The 25,093-nt window shown below is 44.3% G+C and overlaps 1 protein-coding gene across 1 annotated transcript; it reads right to left on the bottom strand.

The window, feature by feature from the left end:
• Positions 1-1,899: 1,899 nt before the first annotated feature.
• On the bottom strand, positions 1,900-4,668 carry LOC310878581 (E3 SUMO-protein ligase ZBED1-like). Its single transcript, XM_083792930.1, has 4 exons — positions 4,112-4,668; positions 3,307-3,814; positions 2,606-2,792; positions 1,900-2,440 (listed from the first exon to the last, which is right to left on the bottom strand). The coding sequence occupies exons 1-4, from the start codon at positions 4,611-4,613 to the stop codon at positions 1,964-1,966; spliced, it is 1,674 nt and encodes a 557-aa protein (XP_083649056.1). The 5' UTR covers positions 4,614-4,668; the 3' UTR covers positions 1,900-1,963.
• Between the last annotated feature and the right edge of the window lie 20,425 nt (positions 4,669-25,093).

Here is a 25,093-nt window from a genome sequence, read left to right as displayed (position 1 = left end):
TTTTTCAGAAAACTGTCAGGACGTAGACATTTTTAGAATCTGATCTCAGGTCAAAATGGGTTAAATAGCACATTTAAAAACAATTCTCATTCTACCAAAGTGCTTCACAAGGCAGAATATAGTACAGTGCAATACAATACAATGCAATGCAATGCAATGCAATGCAATGCAATGCAATGCAATGCAATGCAATACAATACAATACAATACAATACAGTAAAATTCAGTGCAGAAGACGTCAATAATAAAACAACAGTAATCTGAAAGGAAAGGTGCAGCAAGATCATGTCGTGATGCAAAGGCTTGTGAATATAAAAATGTTTTAAGTTGTGATTTAAATGACATTAAACACTGCAGCTGTAGAGGAAGCTTGCATTATCCTCTTTAAATCTGCCAAGCATTTGTGACTAAATTTGACTATATTTACATGTCTTCTGTGGACTCTAACATTACACCTAGCTACATGTTTAAGCATTTATTTCATATGTACATGTCTTCTGTGGAATCTAACATTACACCTAGCTACATGTTTAAGCATTTATTTCATATTTACATGTCTTCTGTGGACTCTAACATTACACCTAGCTACATGTTTAAGCATTTATTTCATATTGACATGTCTTCTGTGGACTCTAACATTACACCTAGCTACATGTTTAAGCATTTATTTCATATTTCATATTTATTTATTTTGTGGTCATTTAAATTATTATAATTACGCTATGAATTTGATGGACTGAATGGAGGTTTCCCCTCCCCTTTTGTAAAATGATTTGTAGGTGCTAGGCACCTGATGACAGATAGGTGACTCCCTGCTGGGACAGAATGTGACATAGACGGGGAAGCTCACAGTTTGTTGACTGTGAAGAGTCTGCCTGTGCTATCTAGAGTTGCAATACCCTCCATTGACTCCCAACTATAGCAACATAGAATACATGTTAACCTGAGGACGATTCTACAAATGCCTTCTGAATCATGACAGTTTTCTGAAAACCCCCCATGTTTCCATGTCAGTGGTTCGATCCCAAACAGATTCTGAGATTCATGTCAAGGACACCCAGAAATATCATGTAATTGGCCGACGAATCTGAAAATATGTTGTTCCAGGGTTCCTGTATTTTTCCATAGCTAAATTATAACAAAATGTTTAAAACACAAAGGGGTTCCTGCCCCAAAATGGGTTAAACATTAGTGTTTTAATAGGACTGTTTATTGTGGCAGAAAATGGACAAGAGGAATGTTTGTCCTTGAGAAGCAAACAGTGTTCCAAACAGTGGTGGAAAGTAAATAATTACATTTTAATTAGTGGTGGGCATAGATTAATTATTTTAATCTAGATTAATCTCACTGCAATTCTGGAGTTAATCTAGATTAATCTAGATTAAAATGGCTCATTTGAACTCTGCCGAAGGCATTGAAAATATGTGTGCGCTACCTAAATAATGACCAGAAGTAAATCCTTGAACGGGCCACGTGGCCCATTAGACCAGGAGCCCTATCATAATTGGTAATGAAAATATAATAATGTTCAATACGATGTACGTGTGTTATACATTGTTTATTCAGTTAAACACGAATAACCATAAACACGTTACCATACAGGCAATTTGGAACAGTGGGTGCAAGAACAACCCCCTTTTCTGGGATATGACATTAATTAAACTGTAAACCTAGAGGTGATGAAGAACTGTTTACAGTCAGTAGCTTTGTGACATGACTTGAGTCCAACCTCTACCTCTACCTCTTCCACCAGTCACTCACCTCCAGTGTGGGGCGTCCCAATCCCAACCCTGGGGCTTCCTATTCCCTCTCCTACTGTACCTCATCAGTACTGGGGTTTCCTATTCCCTCTCCTACTGTACCTCCATCGGTACTGGGGTTTCCTATTCCCTCTCCTACTGTACCTCATCAGTACTGGGGCTTCCTATTCCCTCTCCTACTGTACATGATTTGAGTCCAACCTCTACCTCTCCTTCTTCCACCAGTCACTCAGACACACCAGCTTGTTCACATTGTCTGGTGACAAACTAGATCTTTTTTTCTGTACAATGTGGCCTGCTAAAGAGAACAGTCTCTCGCATGGGACAGTTGTGGCAGGAGTCCCCAAGTACTTCTGGGCAATGTGGGCCATCTTACCATAAACAGCAGTGTGCTCTGACCACCACTTCAGTGGACACTGATCTAAACTGGCACTGGGCTCTACCTTGTACCTCTCTACAACATTGTCTACTACTGGTATCTCGTCTTCTGACTCTGACTCTGATCCCATCAGCAGTAGGGCTGTCTTCTTTTGAGGTGGCTCAGGGTTCTCCTCCCTGGGCGGCTGCAGAGCAGGTTCTTCTGCCCTCACCAAGTCACTCAGCTTTCCCCACACTGGCTCCCTCTCTGCTCTGGGCAGGCATTTGAGATCTTTGAAGCGTGGGTCCAGAGCAGTGGCCACCTTTTGATGAAAAATAAAATAAAGATTGATGGAAGAAAATGTAACTTTCAAAATCCTCCATATTTCTTCATGACTCATTCATCTATCCATTTATCAATCTTCTGGCTTAACAGTCTATAATGGTCAGCCAATACAGTTATCTTCTGGTCAGTACGTGTCACATACCTTCAGCCATTCCAGGTTTGTTTTCTCCCTCCGCTGGTTGAGGTCTTTGATGAAGGCAGTCTTGAAGCGCACAATGTAGGCAGGATCATCATCAGAGATCTTCATTGCTCGCAGGAGATGACACAGGGCAGGTAAAACGACAGAGCAGGAGACATACTTTTCCCCACCAAGGAGCTCAGTGACGTACCTACACACACACACACACACACACACACATTAAGAGGGGTGAATTGACACCAAAAACGACGCCACAATGTCACAGCAGGACACACGCGCGCACACACACACACACACACACACACACAGAGCATAGCACACAGAGGACAGTACACACACACACAGTTGCACACAGACATCACAGCCCCAAACACAGCACGGCCACACACAGACAGCACAGCCCCAAACAAACAGCACAGCCATACACAGACAGCACAGCCCCAAACACAGCACAGCCACACACACACACACACACACACACACACACACACACACACACACACACACACACACACAGAGCAGTGTGCACTGTGCACACACACACAGCCACACACACACAGAGCAGTGTGCACTGTGCACACACACAGCCACACACACACACAGAGCAGTGTGCACACACACACACACACACACACACACACACACAGCAGTGTACACACACACACACACACACACACATAGAGCACAGCACAACACACACTTACTTGCATGGCTCCAGCAGTTTCTCCAGCTTTGCCAACTTCTCATATTCAGCATGTGTTGGGAGGGCCAGCTTGTGGGTCTGCTGAGCCAGCGTTGCGTGCACTGCGTCTCTGTTGCGCCTCAAACGTGTGATCATCGCTAGGGTTGAATTCCAGCGTGTTGGAACGTCTTGCACGAGTGACTCCTGGTCTTGTTCAAGGGATGCTTGCTGGGCATTCAGCTCGTCTGAGTTAGCCGGACTGTGTTTGAAATGTCCGACCACTTTTCGACACTTGGCCAGTACACCATCAAAACCACCATCCCGAAGTGACATTACAACGGCCCTCTGTACAAGATGAGCAACGCAGGGCAAGTGCTCAAATGGTAATATTCTCCCTGCTGCTATCATGTTGGGAGCGCTGTCGGTTCCAATGGTGGTGATTTTTTCAGCTATGCCCCACTGATTAGCGACGTCGAGAAACTGTCTGGCACAAGCTTCTGCAAAGTGGCGCTCCTCCGTTTTAATCACACCTGACGTTATAGGAGAGACAAAGTAGATCAGAATAAGTTTGCTATTAATAGGAGACTTACAATTAGCAGGCTGGCGTTGTTGGGGCTAGCTAGCAAACGTATAATGTTGGCTGGTGGTAAAATAAATCAATCGATCCCTGATAACGTTAGCTAAAGCTGTGTAAATGTTAGGCTGAATTAGCAATATTACATGCCGCGGTGGGGTTGGTTTCAGGTTGGATATTCAGCCAGGATGGCTGGGTATCCAGCCCGAGACCAACTTCACCGTGGTAAATTAATTTAAATTACATAACGTACCTAAGGCGAACGAGTGAAGTTCCCAGCTGACATCGATGAGGTGTACAGTAACGCCAAGGTAGTTGTCGTTTTTGACAGATGTCCAATGGTCCCCAGTCAGTGCTACACACGCCGCCCCGGCCAACTTTTCATCTTTCGCAGCTTTCTCTGCGGCGTACTGGTCATGGATTCTCCTTGTGATAGTTCGTCTCGCAGGTAGTTTGTAAGATGGGTCGCCTGTGGCCGCCTGGAGAAGAAGCTCGAGCCCATCATCTTCAACCACACTGATAGGCCGGCAGTTGATGGCAATCCACTGAGCTAGGAGGTTAGTTAGCTTGGCTGATAGAGTTGGGCTGACGGGCTTGCCACGGTTGCACTCAAACATTGTAGTTTGACGAACACTTTTCCCCGGAGCCATATTAGTGCTTGGCCCGCCGGCAGCTTCGCTATCATCAACCAACGCAAAGGGATGCTTGTGCGTTAGGTGATACTTCAGACTTGAAGAACTCCTACAGTAAGCCATTTCTGCTTTGCACAGGGTGCAAACCACCTTGTTCTTGTCGAGGTTTCCATTGGGAAGCTTCTTGTAAAGAAATTTCCCCTGAAGCAAACCTGGGTTCACAGAGTCCTGCATGCTGACGTTCATTAATTTCACCCGTGTCCGGTTAGGTTAGGATTTGTTACCGCCCCGCTCTCAGAGTAATTTATTTCACCTTGTCCCTGTTAGGTTAGGACTTCTCCCTCCCACAGAGTAATTCCGGCGTCCGCCAGATAAAACTATCAAAGTGAAATTCCTAGTTTGCTTGCTTTATGCAGTCAATGCAGACCCAGCTCTTAGACCCAACTTTGAGAATAGATTAATGGCGATAATTTTTTTGACGCGCGATAATATCCTCGCGTTAACGCAGCACGTTAACGCCGATAACGGCCCAGCATTAATTTTAATACTGACTTATAGTGTGGAAAATATAGGCCTACTCCACTATTTATTTGAAAACTTAACTAGTACTGTAGCTATACTTTTGCAGATTTGGATTATTATTACAAAACATGCTAGCCTACATTGTTCATTCACCACTACAGCCATACATTTGAAAATGGCTGATCTGTGCTGACATGTATAGACAGCGTAGAATGCTCTATGCCCAAGCCACTATGTTAGCCAGGACATTTCACTACTGTTCAGTTGAGGTCTGAACCTATTTAGAGCGTGCTGCACCCCGCTGTATACAGCCCCCTTATGGGTGAACTATAACAAAGAGAGTCTGCGCAAGCTAAAGGTGGCTTATAACGATGCTCTCAGGATTCTCCTGAAGAAGCCTAGGGGTTAGGGTTAGGGGTTAGGGTTAGGGTTAGGCGTTAGGAGTTAGGGGTTAGGGTTAGGGGTTAGGGTTAGGGGTAGGGGTTAGGGTTAGGGTTAGGGTTAGGGGTTAGGGGTTAGGGTTAGGGGTTAGGGTTAGGGGTGGCAGTGCTAGTCAGCTCTTCTGCGACTCTGGTCTAACCACCTTCCAGGCTCTCTTGAGAAACCTCATGTTCAGCTTTAAAAGCAGACTTGACGGGTCACATAATAATGTGATTAAGGTGTTGACTAATCCTAGGTTTAGCACTGTTAGATACCGCTCTTTGATGTGGAAACATTGGTACGAGTGCCTCTTATAGATTTTTTTCTTTTTTACGAGAGCGTTTTAGAGTTTTATGAACCAATGTATTTATTTGTAACTGTTTTGTATGTTTTTAATTGTTGTTTGTCATCTACTGGCTACGGCTGTCAATAAGGTTTCATACAAGCACACAATCGCACACAATACAATGCGACACATTGTGAGCTTGTATTCTGCATAGCCTACTGTTGGTCATTTTGATGCCAATACCTATTTACTTTTACTCAAGTTGTATAATCAATATAAATATAGATCGGCCTGTCAATCAGACTCTAGAATCAGACACTGGGTCTTTCACCTGCCGAGGATCGGCCTGTCAATCACAGACTAGAATCGGACACAAGGATCGGATCAAGTTTTACGCCATCGTCATAATCGCTTGTTAGTTTGTAAGCTATAAGCAGCTATAGTTTTGTTGTGTAGCTACACTTATTAAATATGTCAGTAATTTATTATGTTATATATTGATGTTATTTGTCATATCTAGCCTGTGATATTAGTATTAGTGATACTAATCATATCATTGTGTGGATATTAGTCTCGTCCCTCTCAGTGTTCGATTTTTATTTTTTCATATTTGAATGCTGGGCCCTGATTGGTTACAGCGGCTGCACTAATAACTTTGGGCCTATCTAGAGTTTAGCCCACAGCTCTCGTTATCAACGTTGTTACAGAACGGTGGCCGTTTTATACCCATTCAGGCCTGACATCGAAATAAAAAAAAGGTCTTCTAAATCATGATAATTTTCTATCAAACTATCATTTAGCTGGGGACCCCCTGGAACTCCCTCAAGGACCCCTGGGGGGTTCCCGGACCCCACTTTGGGAACCACTGATTTACAAGACCTGACGTGTCTTCTCTGCTACATGTTGGTTCTAATGGCTTACTGTACGTAAGCGTTGAGCTATGAGTATGATGATTGAGTATGTTTAATCTAGTTGGCATAATGAGGATTTAGTTGACACAATTAAATAAAATGGTGATAGTATTCCGTGTGGGGCAGACGGCCTGTCACAGCCAGATTTGGGAGAGCAGCAGCTTTGTTGTTGCGAGGAAAGGAAAGAGGTAAAATGAGACTTTCGTGGTTGTTTTCGTCTCAGATTTAGTCCGACGGAGCGTCACAGTATAACTCTATGGGGACACAAAAGCGACACAAAAGTAGGACCCGTAAGTAACTCAGGAGGGGGCGCTCACGTCACGGCTAAAATACTGAATAGCCTGAGCTGTGCAGCGTGGGAGACGGGCTGCAGAACCAATATGTCAATTTGAAGCCATGATCATCTGCTTTCACATGACATGAAGAAAGAATCCAATGGCTTACTGTCTGCGTGTCAAGTTTGGTCACATTTTGTTCTAATCTAAATGAAGTTACAGCAGCTTTAGACACAATGCCATCTTGCTCAGTAGAAATGCACTCTCATCCCTTCCACACAACATTTACTAAGCAATTACCCTGGTTTAATCACCCATTGTCTCGTCCATCTCGCCCTCTTGCATTTTGGTTGCTTCTCTGCAGGGCAATTCTGTTTAGGCGAACCCATTAAGACCTGGAACGCATCTGTGTTTTATACTTTAGCTGTTGGAAAACAGCAGATCTGCTAAAAAAAAAAAGAAATGGCGTGCAAATGTGGAGGTGTGTGCAAATCTTTAAATATATATTCTTTCACAGCTAACATTTTTCAATCAAATCTTTGCTTCTGGGTGTCATATTTTGATATGGCTGTCTGGCAGGCAAATTCATATCATTCTGTGGGTCCTTGACATGAAATAATTGAGTTTGAGAACCACTGATGTAGGAACAGGGTTTTCAAAACACGATGATTTACAACAGTGGTTCCCAAACGTTTTCATGCAAGGGACCCCCAAATTGACATGCATTAGTCTACGGACCGCCATTTAATGGCATTTCTACCTACATTTATATTGTAAAATCAATGTTAATTTTTACCTCTGAGAGTGTACAAATGGAACCATACGGACCCGTTGGGGTCTGTTTGGTTCCATGTGTACACTCTCAGAGTTACAGACGCAGAAGGGTTACAAACTATCATTTAGCTGGGGACCCCCTGGAACTCCCTCAAGGACCCCTGGGGGGTTCCCGGTCCCCACTTTGGGAACCACTGATTTACAAGACCTGACGTGTCTTCTCTGCTACATGTTGGTTCTAATGGCTTACTGTACGTAAGCGTTGAGCTCCTTATGTGTGGTTTACTCTGTATTTATGTGACGTTCATGCTGTGGAATCGACTGCTGTGTCACTGAATCCTGCTGGATTTGGGGAAATCTACAAGGCTGGCATTCATTCAAATTAGAGGTGCTCCAACTCCGATCAGCTTTTTTTGGAACCGATCATCGATTGTTTTTATCACGATACTGATCTTGTGCATAAGGGGACAAATATAATTATTATAGTGTGTATGTGTGTGTGTGTGTGTGTGTGTGTGTGTGTGTGTGTGTGTGTGATGTCATAGGGGTCATTTAATCATTGTGACGCGAGCCGGTTAAATCAATAAGGCATTTAGAAACACAGTAGTATAATTTAAAGTGCACTAATTAAAGTGCGAGTGCGTTGTACTGTGTGACTGTTAAAAGTGTAGCCGACCTACGCCACCCTTTGGTTTAAAACAGAGTAAAAGGGAACTCTTAAAACAATAAAAGGACACCCAGGTTCGAGTTAAAAACCAGTTAAAAAGAGCATTATAAATTAAAGGAAAACTGTTAAAAGACTGATACAGGACAGGGTTTTGGGGAGTTACAAAATAATACTTTATTTCCTTATACACGGGCACTCTAAAAATGGCCAGTAGAAAAATACAATTAAACTTAAAACGCCCTAAACCTAAAACCCTAACCAATCCTATATAACTAACTAAACTAAAATCTTGACCTAAAAACAAAACAAAACGAAACAATCAATCACAATAAAAATGTCCGGATAGCAATGTGCAAATACAGCAAGAGGTTGTGCAGACAATCGGGGAAGGAGCCAGGTCTAGTAGTCACTGAAACACACAAATACAGTGCGGCAGTTCAGCTGTTCTACGTCAACAAATTCAGTTCAGACAGGGATGAGGGAAGTAATCAAGGTTGGCAATACTGCGTGTTCAGGTACTTACAGGCGACCCAGGGTATGAACCTGGGTCTATCTGTCTTCGGCTTGCAGTATGCAACTTCTCCGTCTCGTCTATCGTTCAAGTTCGCCTGTCGTGCTTGGAGTTGGACGCCTTCTTGTCTGGCTCGTCACACCGGTGGCTCTGGAGCTCGCTGTGGCTCTATAAAGTGCAGAGTGCAATCCGGTCCGTCTCCCCTGGGATTAATCCCCCTTGCTGTCCGGTGCTGCTATCGTCTCTGCTACCGAAAAAGTCACTTGGTCTCGTCTCGTCTCTTCTCTTGTCGCTCTCTCTGCCACCGAGGGCCGGGCACACACCAGCCAGGGGCCGCGGTCGTGGCGCTTACAGTGTCGAAGGCCTGGCTCTCATGGCACTTACAGCCCATCTGTGGTCGACAATCATGGCTACCGCTGGCCCCCAGCTGGAGTGTCCTGGCCCCAGCCCATGGAGCTGCCCCCATTCCTCCTTCTCCAACACAGCCTTCTCCTTCCTCTGTTTTTCTCCAACTTCTTCCGCTGTCTTATATAGGGCTCCTGATTGTTGGGCCACACCCAACCCAGGTGCAGGTCATTAGTTTGGCATCAGCCAGGGTTCAATGTCAGTCAGTGGAAAAACAAGTTATACAAATCATGCAATTCACAAAACAAGCAAAACTATAAAGCAAAATCACTGGACAATAATCTCACTCCAATTAAACTCATAGCAACTTAAAGAAAACATTTCAAACAAACATGCAAAAGTATAACACAGCAAAAGCACACAAATAATAATAAACCAAACACATATATTTATTTCCACCGGCTCACATAGGGATTTTTTTTGGCTGACATCAATTTACAATTTACAATTTAGGCATTTAGCAGACGCTCTTAATCCAGAGTGATTTACATTAAGCAAGAACAAAAAGCATGGGAATACATCACATTAAAACATTTATCATGAAACATGCGTAAGCTAAGAAAGTAACAGTGGAATATCTATATTATGAGACTATACATATAAACTATATATCTATACTACTATGCTATACATATGTACTATGGCGTGCTATGACTATATACAATGCAATTATAGTGCTGTCTACATAACATGCTATAAGTCTGTATCAAATGCTATCTAAGTCTACAGAAATGCTATCTAAGGGGGTAGGGTAAGTGCTATGGGCCATGATGGAGTCTGAAAAGGTGGGTTTTCAGTCTACGGCGGAAGATTGGGAGTGATGCTGCAGTTCTGACTGCAATGGGAAGTGCATTCCACAGTTTTGGAGCCAGAAGGGAGAAGAGTTTGGGACGTGTGGAGCGTTGTCCCGGCGTTTTTAGTGCGGGTACTTCCAGCTTCCCTGCGTTGGCTGATCTGAGTGCGCGGGAGGGTTTGTAGGGTTCAATCATACTTGCAAGATATGGGGGAGCCATACCTTTGGTTGCTTTGAATGTCAGCATCAGAGTTTTGTATTCTGTGCGGGCAGCGACCGGGAGCCAGCCATCTTATGTCTCTCTCTCTCTCTCTCTCTCTCGCTCAGTCTTCCCTCTCCTGTCCTGAACGATGTGTTTTCAGACACATCACTTATTTTCATGATTTATTTTGTGTTGCGTGTTGTTTGTCTAGATAAAGTACAACGTTCTTGGGTTTGTTCAGGCAACAGCTTATGATATTTTCTCCTTGTTCGTCTCAGTTTAATCATCGTTGTATTTCAAACAAAAGGTGTTTAGTTAAGCAGTAAATTCAAATTGCTCACGTACATTTGCTTTAAAGGTAAATACTTTAAAGGTGCAATAGGCTATATTATTTTCATAATCTGTAGGTCAGCTACAGCATGTTAAGTCGTTATGACTTTTATAATGAGGGGTGATGCACGTCGCAAATGTGCCAATAAAACAGTCGATTAAAATTACTGTGTATTTAAAAGGCAAATACTTTAAAAAAATTTTTATTTTATTTAAAAAAATTATCAATCACAGACTTCAACACTAGACCTTCTACTCTAAAATTATGTACACTTTTATGGTCAATTACAGACGCCATTTTCTCCTCTCCATAATAATGAAGAAAGTCTTCAGGGTTCGTAGAATAAGAAGTCATCTTTGGAATACTCCACTATCGGTTCGGGTGATGCTCGCTTGGGCTCGGACACAGTTCCTTGGTCAGATCCATGTTGGCGACAGTAGTTTAACACGCCAACGGTGCAGACCAAAACGACCGTCCCAGCTAGTCCAAAGATGATCCAAAAGGTAGTGTCCGTTGTTCGTCTTGGCTCTTCGTCGTGGTCATTTGTTGGAGGACACTCGTGAGCGTATTCATAACGTTTCGGTTCCTCTGAGGTACTTGAGAATAATGAAGAGGCGTTGCACGTCACTGCTTCAGAGCCTGGTAATGCCAAGTGATCTGATACGGGAGCAGCGTTGATGTGATGCCATGGCTGTGTCAGAAAAGAGACAAACGGTGTGTCAAAAATAAACTTAAACATGAGTCTGTCTGTGAATCGTGATTGTCAAAGAGAAAAGCCCTTTGTACTTTTGAGACGAGCAGATGTCCTGGTGCAGTGACACAGCAACTGCATTTGGTGCCACCGTATAAATAACCCCCGTGTACTCTACACTCTGGCCAAAGCAAGCTAACACTAGAGAGTGGAGCCTCGTGTCTACGAACGGTACAAAAGAAAAAAGAAAAGAGGCTGACGAACGATGATATACCCCCATCTTGTTGGAAAAAACGAACTCTACTCTACTCCGTTTCCCGTCTCATCAGGAGGTTCACAGGGTATGTACATGGAGTTCTGGAAAACGTACAATTCAACTATTCTACTAATTATAGTCAGATTAGCATTGCTTAACTTTGTTTTCTTTCATTTGCAGGGATGACTGGGAAGAAATTGCGGAGGAAAGTGATGGGGCCACTTCCGAGCCAATCGTAGGCAGAGAAGAAGCTGCGGAAGCCTACAGCCACAGTGATTTCCTCACACGTTTCCCAGTCACACTGGATGGCCAGCCACCAAGCAAAAAGGCTAGAACTGAGGCTGGATTTCCAGGCGGAAGAGGAAATTATGACAAGTGGAGAGGTGTACAGAAAGTCCTTGTGTGAGTATAAATCCTTTCCAAGTAATCAATTAACACAAAAAATGCTGGAAACGTATCCATACGCTTTATTAATATCGAACGCCGTACGCGCGAAGCGTATGTATACGTTTTATACGTTTTTTTATTGCTTACTGTACATCAACGTCCTATGCTCCAGGACACCGAAGAAAATAACAGCTTTCGTCTCCAGGAAGCTCCAATATGTGATCCGGGAGTAAAAAGCCCCTCCCTCCTGAAAAGAGGTCTGTCTGTGGCGAAGACGCTCCCTCCTCCAATGCCTCCATTACACGTATGGGTCTGCACGGCAACGGCATAGACCAACGCAGATGTCAGGGCATCTAAAATGGAGTTACCCATACTCTAGTGTCTGTGAATACACTCGATTCCCCCTCCCCTCCTGTTTCTACATGGTTTCTCCCGAGGAAGCTTTGTGGGGGGAGTCTCTTGATCGCTTTGGCAGTTTGAGTTCCCCCCCCCCAGGCCCCACTGCGCCTTGCGATCGCCTTGCACCGCTCACTCATTCTCGGAAAAAGATATAACGCAGTCGTGTCGATTTGCCCTCTGCCAGTATATAAACCAAGAATAATCTTCAACGATCGCCATTTCATAACGTTTTCAACACGCACACGGCACACGCCATGATCAACTAACTGCCTGGCTACGTCTTCAGTCTTCACCAGCCATCGCTATCCGTTGTGTGTATCGCCATCGCGTCTTCACTTTGTTTGTTTGGGCAAGAAGCACGATCAGCGATGGAAAAGAGCTTTATATCCACGGCAGATAAGTAATGACGTATTATCGAAGGACCGCCATGATCAACTTACTGCCTACGTCTTCGTCAGCCAATGCAGCCATCATCGCTATCCGTTGTGTGATTGTGGATGTAGGGTGTAGGCTATATCCACGGTATCGAGAGAGACGCCCGGCTGTGATATAGGTCTTATCACTGCAATTATAATGAATAAAAAGGCTACAATCACACAACGGATAGCGATGGCTGCATTGGCTGGTGACAACGTAGCCTCGGTCCCAGGCAGTTAGTTGATCATGGCGGTCCCTCGATAATACGTCATTACTTATCTGCCGTGGATAAAACTCTTTTCCATCGCTGATCTCTGCTTCTTTGCCCAAACAAAGTGAAGATAGCGTTGTCCAACAAAGCAGCCAGTTATTTGATCATCTCTCTCTCCTGTGCTTCTTTCCTCAAACATGTCCAGACATGTCAACCTCAACCACTAAACTCACCGATCCAGTAACGCATCTCACCGTTATACTATCGTTCTGAAGGCAGATATAAAAATAAACATAAATAAATTATTGTCATATACATACTACACACTGAATGAAAGCCCTAATTGTCTACTTTTAGGAGGAAAACAAATACATAATATTGATCCCATGTACAGTTTGTCAGGCTATTGAATGCAGTTGTTCAGGTCCAACTATTATTCACAAAATAAGGCCTATAGCGACATGTACATATTATATACCGTATGAAACAGAAGACCCTCTGCTTTCATAAGAAAAAAACTAATACTGTAATAATAATAAAAATCACACCCCTGTGAAGTGAGCATTTCCTCATGAAGTTATCATAGCGAGTTATAAAGGTTTAAAGTCACAGAGATTGACAGGCAGATATAAACATAAATAAATTATTATCATATACATACTACACACTGAATGAAAGCCCTGAATGTCTACTTTTAGGAGGAAAACAAATATACAAATATATACAAATATAGTTTGTCAGTAATTGGCTATTGAATGCAGCTTGCGCCCACCAGAGAGGATTTCAGAAAATGCATGGACCAGAAGAACTATTATTCACAAAATAAGGCCTATAGCGAAATGTACATACTATATACCGTATGAAACAGAAGACTCTCTGCTTTCATAAGAAAAATACTTCTACTGTAATAATAATGAAAATCACACCCCTGTGAAGTGAGCAGTGCAATGTTGCGCAACATTGCACTGCTCACTTCACAGGGGTGTGATTTTCATTATTATTACAGTAGAAGTATTTTTCTTATGAAAGCAGAGAGTCTTCTGTTTCATACGGTATATAGTATGTACATTTCGCTATAGGCCTTATTTTGTGAATAATAGTTCTTCTGGTCCATGCATTTTCTGAAATCCTCTCTGGTGGGCGCAAGCTGCATTCAATAGCCAATTACTGACAAACTATACATGGGACCATGTGTATTTGTTTTCCTCCTAAAAGTAGACATTCAGGGCTTTCATTCAGTGTGTAGTATGTATATGATATTATTTGTGTTCATTTTTATATCTGTCTGTCAATGTCTGTCAACTTCAACCTTCCATATCTCTGCTGTTTTTTCAAGCGAGCAGCGTGCCTTCAAAAGCAGGTTTTAGAAAAAGGTCAATATCTCCAGAATGGAAGATGGTAGAATCATAATTTTTTTTTTAAATTGAAGTGGACATGTTTGGCCTACTTTTTATTTATGCGATGTGATTCTAGCTATAAGAGGCCCCTCGCTGTGGGCCCCTAAAAAGTTCAAAAGTCCAATGTTAATCGCTTAGCACCAGCAAGCCTGAGCAAATAGAAAACTCTAGCATACAATGTGTTAAACAATTGCATGATTTTTACAAATCACAAACATGGTAAAAAACTAACTTGAAATCTATCTTTTACAGCTGACTTTACAAGGTGTAAACCGACTGCTGAGGCGGTGGGCAGATGCATCCGAGGAGCCAATTGGAAAACCAATCATCACAATCAGGATACTATAGTGGACATGTGGGAACCAGCCAGCCACCAAGACCACTGCAGACATACTATAGTGGACATGTGGGAACCAGCCAGCCACCAAGGCCACTGCAGACATAGGCCCAACACATTGATACTATAGTGGACATGTGGGAACCAGCCAGCCACCAAGGCCACTGCAGACATAGGCCCAACACATTGATACTATAGTGGACATGTGGGAACCAGCCAGCCACCAAGGCCACTACAGACATAGGCCCAACACATTGATACTATAGTGGACATGTGGGAACCAGCCAGCCACCAAGGCCATTGCAGACATACTATAGTGGACATGTGGGAACCAGCCAGCCACCAAGGCCACTGCAGACATAGGCCCAACACATTGATACTATGAACCAGCCAGCCACCAAGGCCACTGCAGACATAGGCCCAACACATTGATACTATGAACCAGCCAGCCACCAAGGCCACTGCAGACATAGGCCCAACACATTGGTCCTGATTCTTCAAAAATGAAATGCGCCAGAGTGTAACGGTGGCGGAAACAGATATCGTATTTATCCGTCCGATCAAGCTACGTTGAGATGACGTGTTATTCAGAGAGTTGTGTGTACCACAGGTGCGCAGGTGTATCGCAGGTGTATGTCATACTGAATGCAGCGGGTGCAAAGTGATCGGAAAAGCACCCGACAACCTCATCTGCATTGATCCACGCCCAATTTCATACCATAAAAGGCTTCAAGCATGACTCAGCAGACAGCAGTTTGTCTGAGATCACAGCCGCGGTCACTGCTATCGAAGCTTGCAACGGTGCGTGCTCCGCTGAAGCAATATAATTATAATTTATTTAATTAAGTTCGGGACCAAGGCGGGTGCTCTCTCACACCTATGCAGAGGTAAAACATATCCGATATTTAAAATATCGGATATGTCAATGCAAAAGTCGTCTTTTCAGAGAGAGCGAGAGAGAGAGAGAGACGAGAGAGGGAGGGGGGCTGCATGGGCCCTCGACACTGTTGCGCGATAAAGAACAGTAGCCCATAGCCCCATACATTCATAAGTAAATATATTATAGGCCTACCTCGTAGGCCTGGGATCCTCTTGTCTGAAGAAATTATAATCCAGTGAGTTTATCCAGTGAGTTAAACTATTCTGTGTGTGGCATCCATGTGATCAATATCAATATACATTATTATAAATTCTGTCTGTCTGTCCGTCATGTTCACGAGTGGAGGTGAGCTGGTTTAAAACTGATATGACTGGCCGACTTTCAAACACGCTGCATTCATTAGGCTATAAATGTGGTCTTCTATTTTTTATATAGGGCTAATTAGCCCTATTCATTTTCCAATGTGAATCGGATCGGCAGCACGCTGCATGTCTGCCCCCCCCCCCCCCCCACACACACACACACACACCGAAACAACGTTAGATTCGTACAGTGCAAAATGCAGATAAGTGTAGGCCTATGTCCTTATTATAATTGTGAGTTTGTTTTTTAACATGCAGTCCGTGAGAGCCGATCTACAAGCTCACAACGCGTTGCACTGCGAGTAGCCTAGAGAAGGCTGTCAAGTGAGCAGCGCAATCGCGCATGGCATGCTATAGAAATATCCTAATAAATAAATAAAAAGGTGTCGGGGCTTGCAGGGGCAGTTTCCTTATGGGACTCTATAGGCTAACTTGCCTCTAGAATGCATTTAGGCATACAAGTGCACTCGGCTTTTATATATATATATATATATATATATATATATATATATCGTTTTTTTATGTGCTGATCGACCAATATGTTGGGGGCACATGCCTACATATTTTATCTGAGATTTGGGGACTATTTATTGATTCAGCATGAAGACTAAAGCCTTCTGAATAAATCTATATGCAAGTGTATGCTTCCGCAAATTTCTCCGCCACCTAAAGAGGTGGCGGAGGATTTAGCGGAGTTTCCGACGAACCAAAGGCAGCGTCAAGTTCACGGCCATTTCCATGAATTCCAAATTAATGTGGGAAATCCACGTAAATGCCTTTCCGCCAGCGTCACGGCAATATATCAGCGGAAACACGTTGAAGAATCAGGCCCATTGATACTATAGTGGACATGTGGGAACCAGCCAGCCACCAAGGCCACTGCAGACATAGGCCCAACACATTGATACTATAGTGGGCATGTGGGAACCAGCCAGCCACCAAGGCCACTGCAGACATAGGCCCAACACATTGATACTATAGTGGGCATGTGGGAACCAGCCAGCCACCAAGGCCACTGCAGACATAGGCCCAAGACATTGATACTATAGTGGGCATGTGGGAACCAGCCAGCCACCAAGGCCATTGCAGACATAGGCCCAACACATTGATACTATAGTGGACATGTGGGAACCAGCCAGCCACCAAGGCCACTGCAGACATAGGCCCAAGACATTGATACTATAGTGGACATGTGGGAACCAGCCAGCCACCAAGGCCACTGCAGACATAGGCCCAAGACATTGAGATTATGCTTGTGTTTCATGTTATCGCTTGTAATTTCTCTAGGACTTGTTCTTATCTTCATTTGGATGAAAAGGTGTAAATCCTACCTAAGCTAAAAGCTATAACGTTACCCACGAACGCGTAAACGATATACAATTACTTGAATTGCAGCATGTCTAATTTTGTTTGAAGTGTTAGGTGCCTCGACCTCGACTTGTTTTCGTTTGAGCTTCAGGGAGGTAACATTTCATAATTAAGTAAACACTCGGGCAGACTCTTCATCGTCTTAATGCTTTTTATTTTGCTCACTTGTGTGAAATCCTAATCTATCGATAAACTGACCTGAAAATGCATACAGAAGTGATCCTGGCCATTGATAAACGGCCGTTTACACGTGAATGATTCAAACATTTTTCGAGACACTGTTGGATTACAACAAAACAAAGTGGAATGAACGCTCTTTACTTTCAATATCCCTATTTTAAATGAACACAAGAAATGATCTATGATGATCATAATGATATTTCTGAAAATAAAATACTTTTAAATAAAGTAATTATTTGACTATACACTATGTTCTCTTGTGTTTTGTACCCATGTTACACTTCCGGAAGGGTGTTTTGGTGAAGATTATGGTAAAGGGGGTAGTGGTTTAAAAATCCCCTGTTGAAGTACAGCACAAAATACATTAGGCTACAGTCCGTGTTTTCCATTATGAAATGGTTTATTTATTTATTCACCAATAGGCCTACACCAATATATGATTGTATAGATTGTGATGCCCTAATCCTAATTGCCTAATGGATAGCGGTTTGTTATGCATTAGTGTACATTTACTTCCAATGTCCTAGTGGCCCACAATTAGAATAATTTCTCCTTAATTAGAGAGTATTAGGAGTTTGAGAATTCACAGAATATAAGAGTATTGTCCTTCTCACTTTGTAATTCTCCTCAAGATGTTCTTTTGTCTCTTGAATGCATTTTGTACTTCTTGCTCTTCCTCTTCTTCCACACTTTCTTGGGTCCATCAGGGATCACTTTCATAACCTGGAATCAAATCCAGTCCAGGGGCGTTTTGTGGTGGAACAGGTGTTTCGGTCTGCACACCGCAAGGAGATTACTCACTTTCCTCTCTCTTTTTCCAGAGAACTCAATAGGATACAGATAGGACGCTTTGTTAAATGCGGCTTGGAGATCAGTTCATTCTCGTGACAAGCCGTAATTACCGCTCGATATCGATCCGCTGTGGTCCTCCATGGGTCATAGCTTAAAGATGGAGTGCCGTGATTTTTTTCCACACTTAAACATGATCATCAGGTGTATTTAGGTGTATATGAGGTATAATTCTTTCAAAAAAGTGTACAGTATTTGTTAAAATTATGGTTTTATGTGGACACACCCACCAGTTCATTAGTTATGCATGAGTTTAACCGTAGCACCACCCACCTAATCCAGTCCCTCCGCCTCCTCCTTTAAGACCACCCACTTGTCCTAGTCCCTCCCCCTCCTTATAAAAGGACAGCCCATGGCTCTGCCCTTTTGTTTACAAAATGACAAATTGGTGTCTGTAATGTAACAAGAACTCATGTTTTTGTGAATGTTAGAAGTGAACACTTCCCATATTTCTGAGATATTGTATAAGCACCATTATGCACTTATACTGCCACCATCCATGTATAGGCATATAATCCACGCATCCATACCATATCAGATCTGTTTTTTCTGATTTTTTATAATCATTTATTTATTTCCTCCAATTATATTGACCCTATTGTCACAATCAGCTCAGCTCATCATGCAATTAAATCATAGTTTAACAGCAGAAACAATTAATTTGATAGATCATTTAGCATGAATAATTTTATTAATTTGCCAATATATTGTAGGCTATTGATTTCCTCCAGCTAAGCACCCTGGCATTAAAACTGTCCAAAACACTTGCACTGCCCTAGGCACATGATGCTCTGGACAGAAGACTCTCCACTCTTGCTCTGATCAAACTCAATTTACAACATGAATGTTCCTTCTGACTGCATTGAGCAAAAGTCGCCAGATTTAAAGAAACAAGCGGCCAAGTCCACAAAAATAAGTCACAGATATTGCCTTGAATATTTATGAAAACGTTTCAACAACACCAATCCTTTTAACAACATATTCATTTGAGGGTCCTTCACATAAACCATTGGTCAAGTCAACCACATCTCCCCTGAAAGTTACTTATATGAAAACAAGCCCAAGTCGCGTGTGTGTGCATGCAATCTTTTTACGTCACACTATCCGTGTTTACTTCATTGGCCTGTTTGACCGTCAAGTGTTCAGCCTCCAGGAAGAAACCCTAAATACAAAGTTATTACACCATTGCACATAAAAACGACTCTAATGAAGTACTGTCACCCCATAGACACATGAAAAGCTGGAAAAATACAAAAATTGTGGCACTCCATCTTTAAGAGCCATGTAGCGATGTTCACCGGTAGTATATCAATTAACATCGTAGTCAACGCTTGAAGTTGTTCTTTGTTCAGATATTCAGCAGCATCCATTAAAGAAGAAAACGCTTGCAATTTGGCTGCCATAGTTGTGAGACTGTGAGACAGCCCGGGGGGCGTGCCTTTTAAATAGTGGAGGAATGCTTGGATCGTCCCTCCTTCTGGGGAAGCGAAAAGTACACACAGGGCTCCATTTTGTCATCGCTAAACCCCTTATCCCTACATTTCTTTGCCTTTTATTTACTATTTTGCTAAACTTTTTTGAATAGTTCAACTAAGCCGATCTACAAGCTCATAACAAGCTCATAACGTGTCAATGTAGATTGGCTAGTTGAACTGTTCAAAAATGTAAAAAAAAAAAAAAAAAAAAGCAGTTTAGGGATAAGGGGGTTCAGGGTTGACGGAAATGGAGCCTGTGGTATTTTATTATACTACCATTGCCACGAAAGGTACTATTATTATTATTATTATTATTGTCTCCACCAGGCCGAAGGCATGTGGGGAGAGTATGTTTTGCACTTCGTCCGTCCGCGTGTCCGTCCGTCCGTCCGTGTGTCCGTCCGTGTGTCCGTCCGTGTGTCCGTGAACAGCTAATCTCGGCCACCGTTAACCCGGTCGATGCCACATTTTGCACACACACTCCCTGGATGCCAACGATGAACCTCTGCCCCAAACTTTCCAGAACGGCCTGTTATAGCGCCACCAGGAGGCCGCTTTGTGCAAAACAAGTTTTTTCACAGTACACCTACAGATTTTGTCCAAACATCACGCAAATTAGTACACAGTCTCTCTAGAGCCATTCAACGAAACGGGTCTTTCAGATTTCTCAGACTCCATCCTGATTGGTTAAGATTGGCTTCCAAAGTTCACAGGAGTGCTCAGTTTCAAACAAAATGCTGCAAATCATGAACACATCGCGTGATTTCCGTGAAATTGTGCACGCACATTCCCACTAGGCCGAGGACGAAATGCCACATGAACAATTTCAACTCAGCCTCAAGGTGGCGCTATAACTGGCCGAAAAGTGTTTTTACCTCTAACTGCACGGATCTGTGGATAACCTGGTGGAGACCTGTGCCCAGAAGGGCACTTTTTCTAGTTATTATTATTATTATTAATGTGAATAATATAATTAAATACAGAGCATATAATTACGTTTTAGTGGTACTGTATATGCACTGAAGTACCTAAAGTAAAATAAATACCTCAACATTTACTCAATGTACTTAGTTACCTTTCACCACTGATTATGTGTAAATACATAATTCAACAACAATGGTGTTTGATTTGGCCTATTCTTTAGCATCATATGCAGGCCTGGACTGGAAATAACATATGATATCCAATGAGGCCAGTAAAAAAAAATCGTCACGATTCGGAAGATAAATTAATTATTTATTTGGTGGATATTTGTTTATTACAGTAAGTAGTAAATGTGCATATGATTGATATTGTCCTAATGGATGTTAGACTCTTTGAAAACACACACACACACACACACACACACACACACACACACACACACACACACAGTAACACGTTGAGGACACATGCATAGCCAGATGTAGAGAAACCTGTTTATTAATTGCAAAATGTACAGCGACATGCAACAGCCACGTGTCATGAGAATGGAACAACGTGCCTGCCTGTCTGTCCGTCCGCCCGTCCGCCCGTCTGTCCGTCCGTCTGTCCGCCTTCCTGCCTGTCTGTCTGTCTGTCCGTCCGTCCGTCCGCCTTCCTGCCTGTCTGTCTGTCTGCCTGCCTGCCTGTCTGCCTGCCTGCCTGCCTGTCTGCCTGTTAGGTCAGTCAATCTAAGCTAAAAAGGGGCGATAGCCAAAGTCGGCCATAGCCACTTACCCAAATGTGATGGATGACCTCATCACATTAATGGAGACGGTTATGGCCGTTTTTAGCCCAAGGAGTGTTTTTCATGTAAAACGAATGATTGGAATTTATTCAGAATCATGAATAACCTCTCGTTTAATACGTCACACGATGCTACTTAAAGCATAATTAAAATATGAAATGTTTGCCTTATAGTTTTTTAATTGTACCCCAACATTCAACCCCTGAATTTAACTGCATGATCCAAAATGTATATAATCCAATTTTAAAACGTTATTTGGATGGCCCTGTAAGGATCATAAAAACCTTTGCCCCCCCCCCCCCCCCCCCCTCTCCAACCTAAAAGTTATCTCTCTGGAGGGGAAAGGAACTGGTTGGAATAACGTGTTCCTTCCACGCGCTACGTCCAACCAGGGAAACTCCCCCCTGTCAGGTGTAAAGGAGCAACTTGGACACTCAGGCATGAAGGAAGCGCATGAGTTCAAGTCCGTTGCTCTCCCCTTGTCCCCCATATATACTAGGTTGGTCTCCCCTTGTCCCCCATATATGGGGACTAGGTTGGTGGAGGGTGTGTAGAGCCCAGGATCACATTAGATGATTGACACAGGGGTGAAAAATGGGTTACAAAATCGTGGGATAAAAAATATATTTAAAAATAAATAAAATGTATCTCTGATCAACGTTTGGTGTCGTCACATTAAACTATGTTGAGAATGCATTCTCTTAAACTCCTTTCACGGCCCTCCATTAATCACTCATGACATGTTTATCTGTTCTGTCTCTCACGGTAAACTGTTCCAGTATTTCATCTTTGATGTTTCCGCAAGAAGCATTTAGCATGCAATTATCACGTCTAATAAATCAAGTCAAGTTTAGCTTGTAGGGTGTGTGTGTATTTCTCCATTATTGCATCTGCATGCCTTGGATTTATTTCTCATCAACAGAATACACACACACACACACACACACACACACACACACACACACACACACACACACACACACACACACACACACAGTAACATGTGGAGGACACATGCATAGCCAGATGTACAGAAACCTGTTTATTAAGTGCAACATGTACAGCGACATGCAACAGCCACGTGTCATGAGAATGGAACAACGTGCCTGTCCGCCCGCCCTCCCGCCTTCCTGCCTTTCTGCCTGCCTGTCTGTCTGTCTGTCTGCCTGTCTGCCTGCCTGCTGTCTGCCTGCCTGTCTGCCTGCCCGCCTGTCTGCCTGCCTGCTGTCTGCCTGCCTGTCTGCCTGCCCGCCTGCCTGTCTGTCTGCCTGACTGCTCGCCTGTCTGCCTGCCTGCCCGCCCGCCCGCCTGCCTGCCTGCCTGTCTGCCTGCCTGCCTGCCTGCCTGCCTGCCTGCCTGTCTGCCTGCCTGCCTGCCTGTCTGCCTGTTAGGTCAGTCAATCTAAGCTAAAAAGGGGCGATAGCCAAAGTCGGCCATAGCCACTTACCCAAATGTGATGGATGACCTCATCACATTAATGGAGACGGTTATGGCCGTTTTTAGCCCAAGGAGTGTTTTTCATGTAAAACTAATGATTTGAATTGATTCAGAATCATGAATAACCTCCTAGTTTAACACGTCACACGATGCTACTTAAAGCATAATTAAAATATGAAATGTTTGCCTTATAGTTTTTTAATGGTTCCCCAACGTTCACCCCCTGAATTTACCATGATCCAAAATGTATATAATCCAATTTTAAAACGTCATTTGGATGACCCTATAAAGGAAACCCTATTACTAAAGTATGGCTTTCCCAGTGGATTGTGGAGGCCATCCAACTGGCTCATGCCAGTACAGGGTTTCAGCCTCCTGAAGGCCTGAGGACCCAGGATACTGCCTTACCCTGTGTAGAGCAGTGCACTCCCTCCCCAGTGCACATCTCTCTCTCTCTCTCTCTCTCTCTCTCTGCCACCCTCCCTCGCTTCCCTCTCTCTCTCTCTCTCTCTCTCTCTCTCTCTCTCTGCCACCCACCCTTGCTTCCCTCTCTCTCTCTCCCTCGCTTATCTCTCTCTCTCCCTCTCGCTTCTCTCCCTCTCTCTCTCTCTCTCTTCCCTCTCTCTCTCTCGCTTCCCTCTCTCTCTCTGCCACGCTCCCTCGCTTCCCTCTCTCTCTCTCGCTTCCCTCTCTCTCTCTCTGCCACGCTCCCTCGCTTCCCTCTCTCTCTCCCTCGCTTCTCTCCCTCTCTCTCTCTCTCTCTCCCTCTCCCTCGCTTCTCTCCCTCTCCCTCTCTCTCTCTCTCCCTCTCTCTCCCTCGCTTCTCTCTCTCTCTCCCTCGCTTCCCTCTCTCTCTCTCTCTCTCCCTCGCTTCTCTCCCTCTCTCTCTCTCTCCGCCACGCTCCCTCGCTTCCCTCTCTCTCTCCCTCGCTTATCTCTGTCTCTCTCTCTCTCTCTCTCTGTATATATATATATATATATATATATGACTCCTCAGGTCAGTACTGGGCCTGTAACAATGACTCCTCAGGTCAGTACTGGGCCTGTAACAATGACTCCTCAGGTCAGTACTGGGCCTGTAACAATGACTCCTCAGGTCAGTCATCAATAAGCCATCTCTATCCCTCTCTTTTTGTCTTTCGCTCTCCCTATCTCTGCCTGCCTGTCTGTCTCTCTCCGGTCACTACCCTGGTCCCCTGAGCCACTGGTCACTACCCTGGTCCCCTGAGCCATCCGGTCACTACCCTGGTCCCCTGAGCCACTGGTCACTACCCTGGTCCCCTGAGCCACTGGTCACTACCCTGGTCCCCTGAGCCATCCGGTCACTACCCTGGTCCCCTGAGCCAATGGTCACTACCCTGGTCCCCTGAGCCACTGGTCACTACCCTGGTCCCCTGAGCCATCCGGTCACTACCCTGGTCCCCTGAGCCACTGGTCACTACCCTGGTCCCCTGAGCCACTGGTCACTACCCTGGTTCCCTGAGCCACTGGTCACTACCCTGGTCCCCTGAGCCACTGGTCACTACCCTGGTCCCCTGAGCCACTGGTCACTACCCTGGTCCCCTGAGCCACTGGTCACTACCCTGGTCCCCTGAGCCACTGGTCACTACCCTGGTCCCCTGAGCCACTGGTCACTACCCTGGTCCCCTGAGCCATCCGGTCACTACCCTGGTCCCCTGAGCCACTGGTCACTACCCTGGTCCCCTGAGCCACTGGTCACTACCCTGGTCCCCTGAGCCATCCGGTCACTACCCTGGTCCCCTGAGCCACTGGTCACTACCCTGGTCCCCTGAGCCACTGGTCACTACCCTGGTTCCCTGAGCCACTGGTCACTACCCTGGTCCCCTGAGCCACTGGTCACTACCCTGGTCCCCTGAGCCACTGGTCACTACCCTGGTCCCCTGAGCCACTGGTCACTACCCTGGTTCCCTGAGCCACTGGTCACTACCCTGGTCCCCTGAGCCACTGGTCACTACCCTGGTCCCCTGAGCCACTGGTCACTACCCTGGTCCCCTGAGCCACTGGTCACTACCCTGGTCCCCTGAGCCACTGGTCACTACCCTGGTCCCCTGAGCCATCCGGTCACTACCCTGGTCCCCTGAGCCACTGGTCACTACCCTGGTCCCCTGAGCCACTGGTCACTACCCTGGTC

This window comes from Protomyctophum parallelum (assembly GCF_964188405.1).
Source record: "Protomyctophum parallelum genome assembly, chromosome: 21".
Lineage (NCBI taxonomy): Eukaryota > Metazoa > Chordata > Actinopteri > Myctophiformes > Myctophidae > Protomyctophum > Protomyctophum parallelum.
Note: the sequence above shows the minus strand (reverse complement) of the source record. Positions and strands in the feature narration are given on the sequence as shown.